The sequence below is a fragment of the Lineus longissimus genome, chromosome 15 (assembly GCF_910592395.1).
Source record: "Lineus longissimus chromosome 15, tnLinLong1.2, whole genome shotgun sequence".
Taxonomy (NCBI): Eukaryota; Metazoa; Nemertea; class Pilidiophora; order Heteronemertea; family Lineidae; genus Lineus; species Lineus longissimus.
The window spans coordinates 10,116,682-10,134,361 of NC_088322.1; the positions used below are offsets into that span (position 1 = coordinate 10,116,682).

The following is a 17,680-nucleotide window of genomic DNA, read 5'->3' on the forward strand; positions in this document are numbered from 1 at the left end:
GAATCGAGGTTGCCATTTAAATTGCCCTTTAAATAAACCAACAACCTCCCTCTGCAACAACAGGTGTTTTCATTTTAAATGTTTATTCAAAATAAATAGTATGGCCCATAAACTATTTTTGTCACACAGTCTGCTTAGTGTGATCTGAATATATATCATTATAGTACTTTAGTTGATATCAAATGCACTTTAAATTGATTGATGTAACGCACCTGCACACGATCGTAAGTGGGGTGCGTTCATGTAGTGAAACTGCCCCAAAGTTTAAAGAGCTCCGATACGTGCGCTATGGACTACCAGTGCTTTGCGGATTATTTATCTTAGTTATGGATTACTCATACTGGCTGCTGTCTTGAAGCTTGCACAAATAATAGATTATGTAAGTTGGTGCGCTTGTCTCATCATGCGTTGCGGTTTTTAGAGTTGTCAACTTTCCAACCAAGTCCCCAGCGTTTTTATTTGTTATGTACTATGTAGTATGTAAGCCCCATCTAACCCTCCTGCGCTCAATAAGGCCATGGATTGCAGATCCCTGCCGATATTTCAGCAAAAGGCGTATAGCCTACCTTTTGAAATGTTTAGGGTTGGTGTATAATGATTTAAAGGGCGCTTAAATAAGAAGTGCAGTGGAACCTCCCCTAGAGGACAGCTCTCTTCTAAGGACAACCTCTCTATTAAGGACAGTGGTTTTGGTCCCAAATTGGCCGTTTCCATTCAATTTTACCTCTATAATCAGGACACCTGAGCTTTTGCCTCACAATACTGTAGAACCTCTCTGTTAAGGACACCCTTGGGACTGACAAGTACTGCCCTTAATAGAGAGGTCCTGATTAGAGAGGTCAAATTGAATGGAAACAACCACTTTGGGAACAAAACTAGTGTCCTTAATAGAGAGGTTGTCCTTAGAAGAGAGCTGTTCTGTAGGGGAGGTTCCACTGTACATTGCTGGAGTACGACTTTTGCAGTTATACAGAAGCCTGGCCTGATAAAATGTGACCCATCACAGCAAAACCAGGCACATGTCCCACGGAGGATGAGCCCAAATGACACCAGCAGATAATAAAAAAAATTGATGTACAGTAGAACCTCTCTATTAAGGACACCCATGGGACTTACTAGTGCTGTCCTTTTTAGAGAGGTGTCCTGATTAGAGAGGTCAAATTGAATGGAAACAACCAATTTGGGACCAAAACAAGTGTCCTTATTATTGGAGAGGTTGTCCTTTCTAGAGAGGTCTCGGCTAAGGGAGGTTCCACTGTACTCAGATTTCACAAAGGCAGACAACATTAAAATGAACAACCAGTCTGTCTCAACCTGACCCCTGTTTTGCTGTGACAGGTCACAAATGTAGAAAAAAAACCGTCTCGCTTTCGCCGGTTGGTCCAGGTTCTAGTAGTTTTGGTGTGAGCTTTATACACTGACTATAGACCTTTCTGAATTCTATCCATATCCGGGACCTATTTTCATACACATGCTTGAAAATACTCATCCCTCAATTTTTAAGCAAACAATGATTTGAGGTCAACAATAGAAATAGTTTGGTCTGGCATACTTGTAGGTCACATTCTCCTTGTATGTTGTCCCTATCTCATTGATTTAGACTATTCAGGTGCATAACAAAGCTTTCTATATAAGGTTAGGCCTATATTTTGAGCTGGCATGTAAGCCTACACTGTATATATGTATGTTTTAATAGGGAATGCTCTGAACAAGATTTCAAGGCAAGTGAAAACGGCAGGAGGGTCATCTGGGTCCCCTCTCCCCGCAGCCACAGTGCATTGAGATTGCCATCCTTCCTTGTACGTGCATTTTGGCAAAACGTCTTGAATATCAAGGGTATGCACCCTATCTTGAGAAAACCCTGTGGAAACCCTGCTCCCCACTGCTACTACATGATACATGTAGGTAATTATTTGAACAGCCTGGGGATACCTACGCTAATCGTGTATTTGCTCGAATACCCCCCCCCCCGTACCCCCATCCCAAGTTGTGCTCACCATGAACTCTTATTGCAGAGTGATTGACCATGGCAAACAGGTCTGGAGGCTACCAAGGCACCCTCACACGAGAACCCACCAACGTGGGTGCCTACAGCCCGAGTGGTTATGACTCCCTACTCAGACAAAGCAGGCAGGGACCAACACCGTATCTCAAAGGTAAGTAATGTACTTTTCCTCTCATCATCGATCTCATGGTCTAAACCCCCTTTAAATTTCGCTGGGATGTCTTAAAAATGTTGATGAGTCACAACAATGATGCTGGTCAAGACGGTTTCCTCTGTGAGTTGGCAGACAGTTCATCCCTTGGTCATTAATCCACCGCAGGAAATATTCCCCCGAAAGATTTTACTTGAGGACAATGTCTCCCGGTACAATACTCACCTCTGATCTGAGACCAGTGAGGGAATTCAAACAGAGGACTATTCCTCTGTGTGATCCATCACTGACAATTTATCTTGGAGGACAATTCGTCCTCGAGGACGATTTCTCCTTGAGGACAATTCATCCCTGAGGACAGTTCATCCGAGAGGACAGTTTATCTTCGGGGACAGTTCATCCGAGAGGAAAGTTCATCCGAGAGGACAGTTTATCTTCAGGGACAGTTCATCCTGGAGGACAGTTCATTCGAGGACAAGTCATCCCAGTGGAAAAGAACAAATTATGGTCTTCACCTGTTCGTATTATCTGTAGGACTGCTCCAGTCATCTCAGCAATTATCCTTATCAGATTGTCAGCTATATGTGACTGCCTTTAGGAATGACTTATTATTAAATATTGAACCTGGCGCAAGAAATTAATCATGATTGGACTGCTGGCACTAGCTGTGAATCTGTGCCATTCTTGAGTGATTGTGCCAGAATTCCATCAGTCCAGGTGGACATCTGCAGCTACAGAAGTGCGGTGGTCTTAAAGGACGATTTCTCCTTGAGGACAATTCATCCCTGAGGACAGTTCATCTGAGAGGACAGTTTATCTTCGGGGACAGTACATCCTGGAGGACAGTTCATCTTTGAGGACAATTCATCCCAGTGGAAAAAAACAAATTATGGTCTTCGCCTGGTCGTATTATCTGAAGTCCTGACTGCTCCAGTCTTCTCAGCAATTACCCTTATCAGATCGTCAGTTATGGAATGACTTATTATTAAATATTGAACCTGGCGCAAGCAATTAATCATGATTGGGCTGCTGGCACTAGCTGTGAATCTGTGCAATTCTTGAGTGATTGTGCTAGAATTCCATCAGTCCAGGTGGACATCTGCAGCTACAGAAGTGCGGTGGTCTTAAAGGACGATTTCTCCTTGAGGACAATTCATCCCTGAGGACAGTTCATCCGAGAGGACAGTTTATCTTCGGGGACAGTTCATCCGAGAGGAAAGTTCATCCGAGAGGACAGTTTATCTTCAGGGACAGTTCATCCTGGAGGACAGTTCATTCGAGGACAAGTCATCCCAGTGGAAAAGAACAAATTATGGTCTTCACCTGGTCGTATTATCTGTAGGACTGCTCCAGTCATCTCAGCAATTATCCTTATCAGATTGTCAGCTATATGTGACTGCCTTTAGGAATGACTTATTATTAAATATTGAACCTGGCGCAAGAAATTAATCATGATTGGACTGCTGGCACTAGCTGTGAATCTGTGCCATTCTTGAGTGATTGTGCTAGAATTCCATCAGTCCAGGTGGACATCTGCAGCTACAGAAGTGCGGTGGTCTTAAAGGACGATTTCTCCTTGAGGACAATTCATCCCTGAGGACAGTTCATCTGAGAGGACAGTTTATCTTCGGGGACAGTACATCCTGGAGGACAGTTCATCTTTGAGGACAATTCATCCCAGTGGAAAAAAACAAATTATGGTCTTCGCCTGGTCGTATTATCTGAAGTCCTGACTGCTCCAGTCTTCTCAGCAATTACCCTTATCAGATCGTCAGTTATGGAATGACTTATTGTTAAATATTGAACCTGGCGCAAGCAATTAATCATGATTGGACTGCTGGCACTAGCTGTGAATCTGTGCAATTCTTGAGTGATTGTGCCAGAATTCCATCAGTCCAGGTGGACAACTGCAGCTACAGAAGTGCGGTGGTCTTAAAGGACAACTTGGGAGGCAAACTGAGCACAGTGTTGATATTTGTTGACCAGTGTGATAATTTGCAGTGATTTCTTTTACCATTGGACATTTCGATTCATTACTTGTGCATGTTGTGGCAGTCTTCATGTTGTTCTGGATTTCGTTGTGACTCTCTGGTGTTTTACCTGAGTACTTATTTTGCAGGTTTTGCTCTGATGACTTCTTGCCTGAGTCCCCCTTTTGTCTGTATTCTTGCTGCCAAGGCTGTTGGATGTGACAGATTTCCCTTGGTTTGTTTTTAGGAGTCTTCCTTTGTTGCTGTAGAAGCTTTATTTTTGGGGGGCCATTGGAGTACATGTATAGGCTATAACATGGCGAAGAAATAGGACTTATCCTCATGACCACCTCTACAATGTAGGCGTTGGCAGTCAAATTTTGGGGGCGTATTGTGAGATATTTCAAGATCCGTCTCAGGTTGATAAACTAAGGTTTGATTTGGTTGTTCTGGTAGATTCTACATGCAATAACCTATGAAATCGCCTATTACAGAGTGATTCTGATTTCTGTAAAAATCATCATGAAAATAATAAAAATATTTTGCTGGGTTAGCAAAAGCCAGAAGCAACAGACATCTTGTTGCTACTGTGCTATATAGCACTAATGTATGTATTCTAAAATTGTCAACTTCAAAACTATAGCCAGATATATTTATTTACCTTTTTCCATGGCATGTATTGGCATCAGGTCCATAAAATATACATATACCAAAATAATATCCGATTTCAAAGTGAACAAAATCAAATATTTTACAGCAGGACAATGGTACAGAGAGATTTTCAATAATTTACCTGCATGCATGCTCCGTTATGCTGAATTCATGCAATGGTTGTTCATGGATGTCATGACTGGACGGGGAAGATAAGCAGCCTAAGTCGGCCAGAGGCAGCCAGGGCATGCGGGGAGGTTTTATTTAGATTGTCGATATGTGGACAGAGATAATTGTTAGCCATTGATTTACTTAGTTGATATTCATCCCATTCTAGCATGAGATTGTCTGTCATGTCAGTGTTGTGGTGAACGCTTTTGGTCCAAAATCAAAAAAATATTATGGAGCAGTTTGGTCCTGAGTTCGATTGTTGACCATCTGGGCTGTTTGTGTCCCAAAGTGTCCTTATTGAAACTTTTCATGTTTGACACACTGCAAGATTCTGACCTTGGCTAAGTGATCAAGTTGTGATTTCTCTGTCCAAGTGCTCTTTTATGACCTAATTACACATTTTCCACAGGATTGAAGTGAAAAATTAGCATTACCGGTGTCAGAATTTTACTGGAACTATCTGGTATTAAAGGACTTTGCAATACTGCCAGAGTTTGATCAGAGCTGTCAAAAACTTATCAAGTGCAGTTTTGATATTCATCAATTTCAATTCATTACTCAATCAGGGACAAAAAGGTGATGCTGAGATAAAAAATTGTGACAAGGATTGATTCCATATGGATATTTCACCAAAAAAAGTGATTTTAGGTTGTTTACTTTTTAAAATATTGAGACTATGCATGGATTAACTTTTGGATGAATTGTATCTTGGAATACTTATGGAATTCAGATTGTGCGAGATATGGCCAATTATCAGATTCGAAATCATATGTTCATTAGCGAGAGGCTGCCGAGGAATACAAAATATGACCTCAAGAAAGGTTTGTTTATTCTGACAAGTGTAAAGGAAAATTCATCCCAAACAATTTGTGACCATTTGTCTCATATCTCAGGTTTTCACCTGGGTATGGAAAGACACTGGATGAACAAAAAGGTATCAAATTCTCCATTTGTGTCATCAATCTTCCCTCTTCTCTTTTCAGCGCGGATTACTGAAGCAGCACAAATCATTGAGATCTTGCGAAGAAGAGTCATATATCTAACAGGTGTGTGTTAGCGGACAGCTGTATTTTATGTTCAGTATGGTCAAACCTTGCAGCAAAACTTGGAAAAAGCTATTCAAAGTCAAAATTGTGCTAAGATCCATGGCCAGACAAGGACTCCTCCAGAGATTGAATAGCCCTAAAAAAAAGCCACTGGGGAGGGGGTTGTTCGTGGTGTGGAGTGGTTTGTACACAGGGCCCCCAATTCGAAGGTCGTGGGTTCGACCTTTATAAAGGGCCTTTCTATGGTATCTCATACACATAGCATAGTGAATAGGGCACCAGGAAAAATCAGGAGGTCCTGGGTTCGTCTCCTGGGAGGATCACCCTTGTACTAGTGTCCTCGAGCAAGATGCTTAACCCCACATTACTTCCTCCTTCAATAAAGGCATAAGACAATGGCTTGTGACCATTGGTAAAAACCCATTAAAAAATGTGTCGCCTAATGTTGTGATAATGATAATGTAATTTTGATAAGTACTTGATTTGGGTTATTAACCTTTGGTAACAAGTCAATCAGCGGTTATACCTGTAGCTTTTTTGTTATCATATATCGTGGAATGCATGACTGTGATAATAGATATTGATAAAAGATCACTGGTAATCACTCGGTAATTGATTGACAATGTTTGATTTTTATTTGGGTTCTGCTGGTAGTGATCAGTCGAGCTGTACAGTGAATCGGGCTGTATTCTGTGATGGGAGCCTGATTAAGGCAGGTCGAAATCAATGTCAGACTTTTTTGTATGATTACAGCAAATTCGAAAGCTAGGCAAGGGTGTGCATAGAGAGATTTATTATTGTTATTTTTCCATGCCAATCTCATGGCTTTCCCAATATGTTTAGGACACATAGCCCTGTCAACATAACATCAGATGTTTTTTTAAAACGTGTTTTAAAGTCCTTGAGGCTATTTAAACGAAATATGTAAATTTTGACTCCGTTTCCAAAAGTTCAGTCAAGGTAAAATATACATTGAACATGTTAGTGATGATATATTTTAATTACCACGCATCCTGTACGGTATCAAATAGCAAACAAATACACTAGCATGAGTGACGTTACTCACATTTTTAGTCGATGAAACTAACCCTTGAAATCGATTTGCGAAACACATTTACATTGTATTAGTGAGGTTTGAATGCTTTTTCCCATAATGAGTAGTTCGAGTGGTTACATGTATGTCAGGCTCGTGCTCTTCAATGTGCATTGTGCATTGTGCACTGTATGGAGTCTGTTTGGATGGAAAGTTGACTATCAAAAGGTGTACTTGGGTACGGCCAAGCTGATCCCCGAAAATATCCCCCAACATACATTACATGGCACAAGTCAAAGTTTATGAAAATTAGTCACAACAAGTCTGTTTCATTCAGCAGCCACAAAAATCTTTGAATTAGAGCTAAGAGATACTAATTGCAGGCTCGTTGCATGCTCTATTCAGTCATAATGCCCCAGCGAAGACTTTTAGCAACAACCCCCCCCCTGTTCCTTGATTGTATATTTGGTATATTTTCTACTTTACGTTACCATTACAGGTGGCCGTGACAAAAATGGCGGACCCATCTTGACGTTTCCAGCCTATGCTGAATGTGAGGATGTGCCATCTCATGACATTGCAGCCTGCATCTCCTATCTCACTACAGTGCCTTCGTAAGTATTGACCCATCATGGTTTTTCGAAAGTTTGGAAAAGATATGAGGGCCCACCTGGTTCGATTGACATTACCGATACGCAAAGGAAATTAGTATATCATGAGATGGGGCAAGGTTCCAGTTGTTGCAAAGTATCCTATACAGTACTTGGATCAAACTAATGATTCCGAGTGCATATGGCTTTTTTAAAAAAAAAGGCTGCACCCAAGTGTTGATGAATTATTAGATTACAATGAAGCATCACGTGCTGTATGCACATAACCTGCACATGATGGGGCAGTGACGTGACGTGCTATGCAACAGGGTCACTCGCAGTGAAAGGACGACCAGGACAGTCCTTCCCCGAGAGTATTTTGAACGTTTTGCAATCTGGGGGCTTCATATTTTGAGAGCCCAGAATGAATTTCTGACGTATGATGTATATACATGTTGTGCGGGTTACAGGAAAATTCGTCCCCAGATAATTCGTCCCCGGAAAATACGTCCCCGCAAATTCGTCCCTGGAAAATTCGTCCCCAAGGAAAATTCGCCCCCGGATAATTTGTCCCCGAGGAAAATTCGTCCCCAAGGAAAATTCATCCCCGGAAAATTCGTCCCTGAGGATAATTCGTCCCTGGAAAACTCGTCCCCGGAAACTTCGTCCTGTGCGCACCCAAAATACAAATGTAGTAATGTTTGTTAGAACTTTGTAGATGTATTTAAGTGTTTAGTAAGTGTTATTTCTGCATCCACAGAAATAGGGGATCAACTAGTAGTGATAAGTAAGATGGTCTATATTATTATAGTTTTGTAGAATTATTAAATTTGCTTGCTTTAAAACTTTAGCTTCCATGCGGTATGCATTCCATCCGTTCTCCATTTCGTCCACCAAATATCAATTTCACTTCAGAAATTTCATTTCATTTCAAGTTATTCTTATATTTTTACTGCCTTACTTTTTATTGTTCCTTATGCAGGTTAATTTTTTGGGGGATGGGGAGGGGCTTTTGAGGTCAAAGCTTTTTGGTTTGTAGGAATGAAAATGCTTAGTGCAAGGCCCAGCTGATACATTGTCATAGCAATCATCATTTCAGCCCTATATTTGCTTGGTTCGCTTAGTGCTGTTCCCAGAGTTGTGGTAGATCAAAGAACTTCAATATTTTGAGGTCGGGAACCTTCCATGTAGAACATCTGAGGATGTAGATCTCACTGAATGACTGTACATTGACCTGGGTCTAAAATCAAAAACATAGGATGTCAAAAGCACAAAACTTCCACGATATTTGAGGTGTGATGCACGATAAATGCTTTCGTGTATGCAGAAGGTTTTCAATGAGCAAAGAATTAAAAATGTTCTCAAGTCATTCTGCTTTTCGAGTCTGTATGTTTGGCCAGAGACCTTGATATCGGGGTTTACTCTGTGAACAGGTGTCAATCAGGAGATGCTTCATTGGTATTTCCAGACCCTTCATTGCCAAATCAGGCATGACTCCAAAATGTTCCTCTCTGCATCTCACATCAGATCCCTCAAACATACCCGATGCAAAACTGATATTAGAATGTGAAAAAACGACTCATTAGCTATTTCATTAATACATGAACACGCCAAAATTATCATCCTTTACAATGGCAGGCAAAAACATGTCACCTGAAATTGGTGGAGTTGTGGGTCAAGGGGACTGATGTGCTCATTCCACTAAAAGTAGGTCATTCAATTAGACAGCTGGTAAATACTACTTTGATTCTGCATGTATTTTGAACACTGTATATAATTTTGTACTCAATATGGCGTTTTGATGCATTTGATGCATTTGATGCATTTTGATGCATTCTGTGATAGCTGATGTACCTGCCACGGGGCAAACTATCTGCCATATCTCCCCATCCTGACTCTCATCAAATGTACAGCAGAACCTGTCTGGGACTGACAATGGCTGTCCTCAATAGTGAGATGTCCTGATTAGAGAGGTCTAATGGAATGACAGTCACAGCTGCCAATTTTGGTTCAAAACCAGTGTCTTTTGATAAAGGCTGTCCTTTTAAACAGCTTTCCACGAAGACAGGAGTTTCATTTTATGTGATCTGACCTGTCATTGTAGATTGTGCTCAAAATGCACAACCCGAAAGACCATGTCAATATGACTTTTTACAGGACACAGTGATATTACACAAATTATTTCAGTCTGCTACCCACGCTATATGATTGTGCGCCCTGATTAAACTTTCGCTATTTATGAATTACAATAAGTATTTGTTAAATTGCTTTGAAGTGCACCTACACTTTGGCTGAGGGCCAGCCAGTATTCAGATATAGGCCTACTTATGAAGCATAGCTATCAAACATGATAGAGTAGTTTGTGTACATATTGATGTGTATGCTGTGCGTATGTTTATATTTTATTATTTGGGAGTGGGAGGGGCATGATAACATGGACTGGATGTGTCACACAAACTATTATTTTCGTTTTGATACGAGACCCATGATGTTCTATGACCTCACACTCAAAACAGCCACACATGTACATTTTAACACTACTAAATGTTGTAAGGCCCCATGAAAATAGAATTTAGGGTTGACCTCGGCCTCACCATTTTGGCTAGAACTTGAAATCCTTAAGCGATCAGAACACTTTCAAAATGAATTTAGGGTTGACCTAGGCCTCACCATTTTGGCTAGAACTTGAAATCCTTAACCGATCAGAACACTTTCAAAATGAAGTGAATACCACTTTCAACGGTGGAGTCAGCTCTTTGTTTTCCAGAGAACAGCGTCCCACCCTTGAAAGTGGCATTCACTTTGTTTTGGAGGAGTTCTACCCTAATTGCTTTAGGAGTTCTTGCCAAAATGATGATGCCTGTGGTCAACCCTTAAAGTAGTAAAATACCTATATCAGGTTTGGCAAAATGTCCTGTGCATTAGCCATATTACTTAGGTCATTTGCCTTGAAGCCCTCCAAATATGCAATATATCCATTCTCTGCATTATTTTAAGTACACTGGGTAAGATTCTGGTTTACCTGGCAGTGGTGAGATTTTACTTACCACCACACCTTGCAGAGACAATCATGAAGAATCCCTGTTTTCATTGCAAGAGCATACACAGCTAAGCACCACAGTTTGCAGAGACATAGTCTCTTTGACATATTTTTTAGTGTAAGAGTATACAGTAAAGCCTCCTAGTTCAGCGTGTAAAATGTAGAAGTAGACATAACCTTAGATAGCCTTCTAACCCATGAGAATTCCATTCCACCCCAATCTACACCAATTAATTTAGTTTTACATATCATGTTACTCTTATAAATTGAATGAGTGTGAACATTCCAAGGTGCTGTGAAGTTGACCTATAGATGTATTTTTTAACGTCCTACTGGATTGAGATTGTTTTTAAACTTGAAATGCCTAATTACCATCTGAGGTGGAAAGTAAGGCAAACGGATACAAAGATAGTAACTTTGGCAGCTCGAATTTAATAATGATAACAGGAAAAAGCTTCTTGAGTATTCTGCTACAGTAGATTTTTGCCACCATATTTGATTGAGATGAAAAATCTTGGGACGAAGTCATTTGAGTACATTCTGATGGAAGGGCTTAGGTTATTTTGGTCAGCCATTTTAAAAAGACCTTTGCAACCATCTTGGATTAAGATAGTAAATCCTAGAACCTTTTCCTAGACACCATGGGCTGAAAAAAGGCTGATTTCCGTGACCTTGATCTGTATTTTGTTGCCCTCCCCCCGCCCATATTTTTGAACTGTCTTCTTTGTGATTTCAGGGAAGAATCCCTGTACCACGGAGTCAGCATCATCATCGACAATCGCCATGGTTACTGGAAGAATCTCAAAGCGTTATTCAAACTCATCGCAGTAAGAAAATTACATTTTTTACCCAATTCAAGTTTGTACACATACAGGCAACCATTGATGTCTTCAGAATTCCATAATCACCATGTCATTTAGTGTTGCGTGTTGTAATTTGAAAGGACACTGATTTTATATATTGACATTGGAAAAGGCAGGGTGAACTGAGAGGGAATGCAGGGTTACAGCCCATCTGTAATAAAAATGTGTCATCTCTTCTTAGAGAAGGCAGGGAGCACTTCAAAAGGGGCTATGTGCTGCCCCTTCTATTTTCATCTGGAAGAAACGCCTGTCACTTCAATATTTGTCGCTATTTTTCAGCAAACCATCCCGGGCCAGGTTCATCAGGTTTTGGTCCTCAAACAGGAGCAAATCTTGGACAAACAGAAACTTAGCATAAGTATGGGCAGCTTTCGTAGTAAAGAAAAAACGCAATATGGATTCGAAGTAAGTGTAAAGCCACTCACTTGTTTTCCTTGACCGGCTTTGCAATAAAGAAAGAAGTAACTTCGTGTCACATGCCTTGATCATCAGAAGAAGTGGGAGATACTCCATGGGACCTCAGTCGGGGCTTTAAGTTCCCATGGAGTCTCTCCAGTCCAACTTCGAAAAAGAACATGATATGGATTTGCAGGAAATTTGAAGTCATCCTCTCCTTCATTTGAATCAGGACAAGTACTTATCTTCTCCATGTGTAGTGAGGGCAAGCAAAAGCCTCCAAGAAGTGAGAAACATGAGTAGCTTATGATAGACTCTACCTCTGGCCAAAGACTTGAGTCACTTGGCCAAAACACCCTATTAAGCCTAGCCATAGTAACACGTTGATAAACGCTCATCCCGCCTTGGAGGCAGAATGCTTCCAGAGCAGACGCTGAAGAAGGAAGAAAAAAACAGCACACTTTTTTGTTCAGTTAAAGTTTGCATCTTTCCTTATTCAATGTTTTCCTTATTCCAGCCGCAGTATATATCGGCAAGTAAAATCCAGAACTTCATCCCTCGCCATCAGCTGACTCCAGACTTAGGAGGAACACTGCCATACAACCATGAACACTGGCTCAATAGCAGAACTGTAAGTAAAAGATTGGTGACAGGACTGTGTCACAACCTCTGAAAGGTATTGGGGTTAGGTTCTCAAATGGGTTTCGAACATGGGATTATGTCCCAACCCAAAAGTAGATCTGAGGGCTGACATCTTTTATGATCCTCCATGACAGGACTATGTCACAACCTCAAAATAGATCTCATGGTGTTGATCTGAAGGTCAGGATGATGTGCAGGCAGAAGTGCAAGTGACCAAAAAATGACATTTGCCTAGGTGGGGGTCAAGGCATGAGATGTTATGTTGAGACATTGTTCAGTCGGTTACAATGACAAACCTATCTTCAATTTGTTTTCCACCCATCTTAATTTTTGAGAATTTCTGGAGACATGTTTTGTGTCTTCTCAAGCTAGTGTCAAATAGAAGAAAAAGAAGAATGTAAATTGTCTTCTTCGTTTTTCAGGCCTGTGAAAAGTTCCTGCGGGAATCGAGAGCAACATGCAGCCATCTCGACACCGTGGACTCGCAAATCTCCATCCACCTCATGAACAATGATCAAATCACCCCACAGGAACTCCTCGCCCGCCATAGGACATTACAAGAATCCATTATACATCATCCGGAAAAAGTTATCAGACAAGGTGATATACTGTGTGAAATTAAATTTGTTTTAAACGCTCTGTGATAGTTCTATACCTATAGACACTTTTACATCAGGCGGAGGAAGTCATTGTGGGCCCAAACAAACGTAAATATAGGTACAACGAACAAAATATCATGTGGTGTGTGACCATGCGGTCTTTTGTTTGCTGGTAAAATGTTTTGTGTAAAAAATCTGATTTGACTTTAGAAGACACTCTGTTATTGAGAGCCTGTTCTAAACGTCCTCGAGACATTTTACTTCCTGAAAAAGACACAATCTATCTCTTTCTTTCAGGACGAGATCTTCTCCAAAAATTAGACAGCGATGCTGACTCGGGATTTTCAAGCAGTCGGGATGCTACTGTCACGCTAGATACGAGAAATATGCAGAGTCTAATCCGCATTGCCATAGAAAGGTTAGGGGCCAAGCTGGAGAAGATCCGCGACTATTGGGAAGAGAGGGAGCTGGAGTTGAGCAGTCACGTCCAGTTTACTGATCTCGAACATGGAATTAAGACGGTAAGTCTACGTGCCGGTGTGGTATATGGGGGTAATGAGAGACTATAGGTGAGAGTGAAGTTGGTCAAATCAAGTCAGATATGCTTGATCCATGCTTGATTCAGTCTACTTTGGCTCTCTTGGATAATAGATATGCTTGATCCATGCTTGATTCAGTCTACTTTTGCTCTCTTGGATAATAGATATGCTTGATCCATGCTTGATTCAGTCTACTTTGGCTCTCTTGGATAATAGATTTGCTTGATCCATGCTTTATTCAGTCTACTTTGGCTCTCTTGGATAATAGATTTGCTTGATCCATGCTTGATTCAGTCTACTTTTGCTCTCTTGGATAATAGATATGCTTGATCCATGCTTGATTCAGTCTACTTTTGCTCTCTTGGATAATAGATATGCTTGATCCATGCTTGATTCAGTCTACTTTTGCTCTCTTGGATAATAGATATGCTTGATCCATGCTTGATTCAGTCTACTTTTGCTCTCTTGGATAATAGATATGCTTGATCCATGCTTGATTCAGTCTACTTTTGCTCTCTTGGATGACAGATATATTTGATCCATGCTTGATTCAGTCACTCTTTCTCCTCTTTGATGACAGATATGCTTGATTCTTTCCAGGTGGTTGAATGGATCCTGGGACCTGCTGAAAAGTTACTCTCATCTCAGGTTGAGATAGGCGATTCATACAAGACTGCTGATGAACACCGGAAGAGGCAAGAACAGCTGGAGTTGAAGTGTACAGTAAGTAGAAAGGTGTTAATGTGTCTGAAGGCAGTTTCTGTCACCCAACTCACAAAGTGTGGTCCAAATATCAAACCTAGTCTCTGGCGAAGAAACTACCTCTGCTGAAAAGCAAAATGGGATTGCCCCAATGTTTGGTGCTCTCATCAGACTCTCGGAGAGAATTATGTTGCCACAATCAAACTATTGCCTTGGAACTGGATGGCACGCCCACTGAGCTGACATCGACGTTGGGGTCCAACTCCACCCTACCTTCTTGACGATTTTACAGACTTTTTCCTTTAAAGTAAATGTAAATGTTGTTGATGTTGATGTTTTATGGTCTGGCTTCCACTGATGTGGCACTGGATTTGAGCCTTGGACCACCACTGATATACAAAACTTAGAACATAACATCACCTCCCCTTTCAGGAAACCTATGGCACGTACGCTGAGCTCCGCCATGATGCCGACACTTTGATAGCAAAGGGCCACGCAGCAGCTGACGACGTCCAGGCACAACGCGACTACATGGACACCGTTTGCCGTAGTTATGCCAACCGGTTGGAACGGCGGAGAAATCTTGTTATTTCTTCATGTCGATTTCATAGATATGCCGAAGAGGTACGTTTATGAGTGGAGGGACGGAATGCACATTCTTTTTGTGCATTCTCAGTTTGAGAGATAACAGTTTGAGAGATGACTGCTGTTGTCTGTTGCAGTTTGAGTCTGGCTACCATGTCAGGGGCGGATCGAGGAGCTTGAAAAAGAAGGGTGTGCACTGCATTTCTCATCAATATCCCCGATTGTGTTCCGAAATTTCATGGTCAATTTCGAAGATTTTTCATGAAGTAGGGGTGTTTTTGGGCCATTGTCATGAGAATTTTAAAAGTAAAGCTTCTGTCACCATTTTCTATTCCAGTTTTCTCATCGTCTTGACGACCTGCTGGAGCTTCTCTGTACCGACATCGTAGCTGAGGACGTGTCATCCGCTGAGGAGGCGTTGCAGACTCTACAGAACAAATGTGATGCTATATGTAAGTAGGAAAGATTTCTGGAAGTCTTGAATGTACGCTTGCCTCTTGGCAATAATTCATGCTGTTCAAACATATACTGTAAACCTGAAAACGTCTGCACCAACTGTAAACAATGAAATCTTATATTTTTGCGATTTTTGCAAGTGCGCCATCTTTCCCCAGCCGACTAGGTCGACAGAGTATTTGCTGTTGGATGTAACAATGACCAATTGACACTCAACTTATGAAGATATGGGAACAGGCGGCACTGTGTACAGTTCCTTAAAACATAGATACTTTTAAATAGACCTCCAGACACGTTTCACCTAATTTGTTTTGCACCGGCTGTTCTCATATCTTCATACAATTGACACTCAACTCTCAGTTTAACTTATGAAATGGAGTTGTGATTAAAAGGAGGAAAGTCGATAGTTTGCGTACCTTTTTGCTAGTTTTATTATTCAACGACACTGTTTCAGGTGATTCCGCCCAGCAAACCGTAGAAGAGGGCCAAAACCTACTCGATCTCCTCTCCCTGCCCGTGAAGAACGCGTTCGGGAAAGACATCACTCCCGATTATAAAAACGAGGTCGATCACATCGAGCGACTTTTGGAGGAGTTGCGAGAGCGCAAAGTACGATGTGATGAACTCTCGGATGTCCGCAGGTTGAAACTTCAACAGATATTACAGCTGAGGACATGTGAGAAAGACGCTGACCAGGTAGGGAGGGGGGTTCATTGTGGGTTGATATGATTTGTTATTTGTTGTTGAGTCTTTGAACCCTTTGACCATAGAGTAATTCAGGGATGAAATATTCAATAATCATTGACCCGGGAAACAGCTTTCTCATTACATTCAAGGTCCACTTGCCTGCAGGGCCCCTCTGTTGGCAGGTTTTGTTGTGCAGGTTCCTCATTTTCGTATCGTCTTCTTCCAGGCGATCTACTGGATCTTGGAGCTTTGCGACGTGATGGTGAAAACGCACACGGAGATGGGCCGAAGTCCCGACGAGGCGGAAAATCTCCAGGAGGAACATAGACAATTTGAAAATACTGCCAGGGTAGGAGAAAATTTACTCTTTTATGTTTGTTGGGCCACTCAGACTCGAAGGCAAGAGCAAGTGATGTTTGATATTGTTGCTGATTGGTCGAAAAGTGTGAATATGGTGCTTTTATGATCAGTGCCTCTTGTGGTTGAGTTCTGTTGTCGTGAAACAAAATGGTTGACTTATGAGGTCGGCCTTTGATGATTCCACCATTACCTTGGGTGTGACATCAAAATCAATGGAATCTGACCCCATAAAGCTTGGCCACATCATCGCAAGAGGTGAATGATCTGGAGAGATGCAAATTGTCTGTGCTATGTAGTGGAAGGAAATTCTCTGTCCTCTTCTTTAGCATTGTTTAGTCATGCAAAATAGCCACAGCTTAAAATGTTGCTTATACCATTGCATATTGAAAGAACATTTACTATTCTCGATTTTTTGCTTTTGTGATTTCGAAAAGTTAAAAATTGAATTTGCTGATGATGAAAATTTTTTCTTGCAGGGCACTTACGAATATGGTAAGCAGCTCCTGCAGGCAGCATTGGTGCTAAGACGGTCACTGAGGTACGACGTGTTTCCAAATAACGAGCGTGCACAGAAGTTGGCGGATGCATGGAAGAAGTTCTCACAGGGTATCAATGAGAGGGCATCTCGCCTCAGTGTGGCTGCTGTCTTTCACAGGAATGCCGATAAGGTGGGTTTATTTTCATTTTAGTTGCAAGAAGGTAGTTGCAGGCCTATGCTTCATGCTGACCCTTCATAGAGGTGCCTATCTTGCATTTATTAATTCCAAAATGCCTTGGATGGCGAGATCAGCTGGATAGTTCTTGATCATAACACATGAGGGCAGGACTTGAATAAGCCACCACAGAAAAAAAAGATTAAAAACAGGCATGAGTTTAACCCACCTTGCTTTAGCAAGTGATATGAATATATGTCTTTAAATTATTGTGAAAAAATTTCTTATCAACATGATGCAGGCCTATGCTTCCTGCTGACTCTTCACAGAGGTGCCTATCTTGCTTCTATTAATTCCAAAATGCCTTGGATGGTAAGATCAGCTGGATAGTTCTCGATCATAACACATGAGGGCAGGACTTGAATTAGCCACCACAGAAAAAAAAATTAAAAACAGGCATGAGTTTAACCCACCTTGCTTTAGCAAGTGATATGAATATATGTCTTTAAATTATTGTGAAAAAATTTCTTATCAACATGAT

General features: G+C 41.2%; 1 protein-coding gene across 1 annotated transcript in view; it reads left to right on the forward strand.

Moving 5' to 3' along the window:
* Positions 1 to 270: 270 nt before the first annotated feature.
* LOC135499475 (titin-like) overlaps positions 271 to 17,680 on the forward strand; it is a 176,300-nt gene continuing 158,890 nt past the window's right edge. Inside the window, exons 1-16 of the mRNA XM_064790235.1 lie at positions 271 to 379; positions 2,016 to 2,156; positions 5,932 to 5,994; positions 7,527 to 7,641; positions 8,378 to 8,404; positions 11,394 to 11,484; positions 11,800 to 11,925; positions 12,434 to 12,547; positions 12,981 to 13,158; positions 13,455 to 13,678; positions 14,297 to 14,419; positions 14,831 to 15,022; positions 15,321 to 15,435; positions 15,894 to 16,135; positions 16,353 to 16,475; positions 16,963 to 17,154. Of these exons, the coding sequence (XP_064646305.1) occupies positions 2,027 to 2,156; positions 5,932 to 5,994; positions 7,527 to 7,641; positions 8,378 to 8,404; positions 11,394 to 11,484; positions 11,800 to 11,925; positions 12,434 to 12,547; positions 12,981 to 13,158; positions 13,455 to 13,678; positions 14,297 to 14,419; positions 14,831 to 15,022; positions 15,321 to 15,435; positions 15,894 to 16,135; positions 16,353 to 16,475; positions 16,963 to 17,154 (2,055 nt within the window). The 5' untranslated portion in view covers positions 271 to 379; positions 2,016 to 2,026. The remainder of the gene's footprint in view (positions 380 to 2,015; positions 2,157 to 5,931; positions 5,995 to 7,526; positions 7,642 to 8,377; positions 8,405 to 11,393; positions 11,485 to 11,799; positions 11,926 to 12,433; positions 12,548 to 12,980; positions 13,159 to 13,454; positions 13,679 to 14,296; positions 14,420 to 14,830; positions 15,023 to 15,320; positions 15,436 to 15,893; positions 16,136 to 16,352; positions 16,476 to 16,962; positions 17,155 to 17,680) is intronic.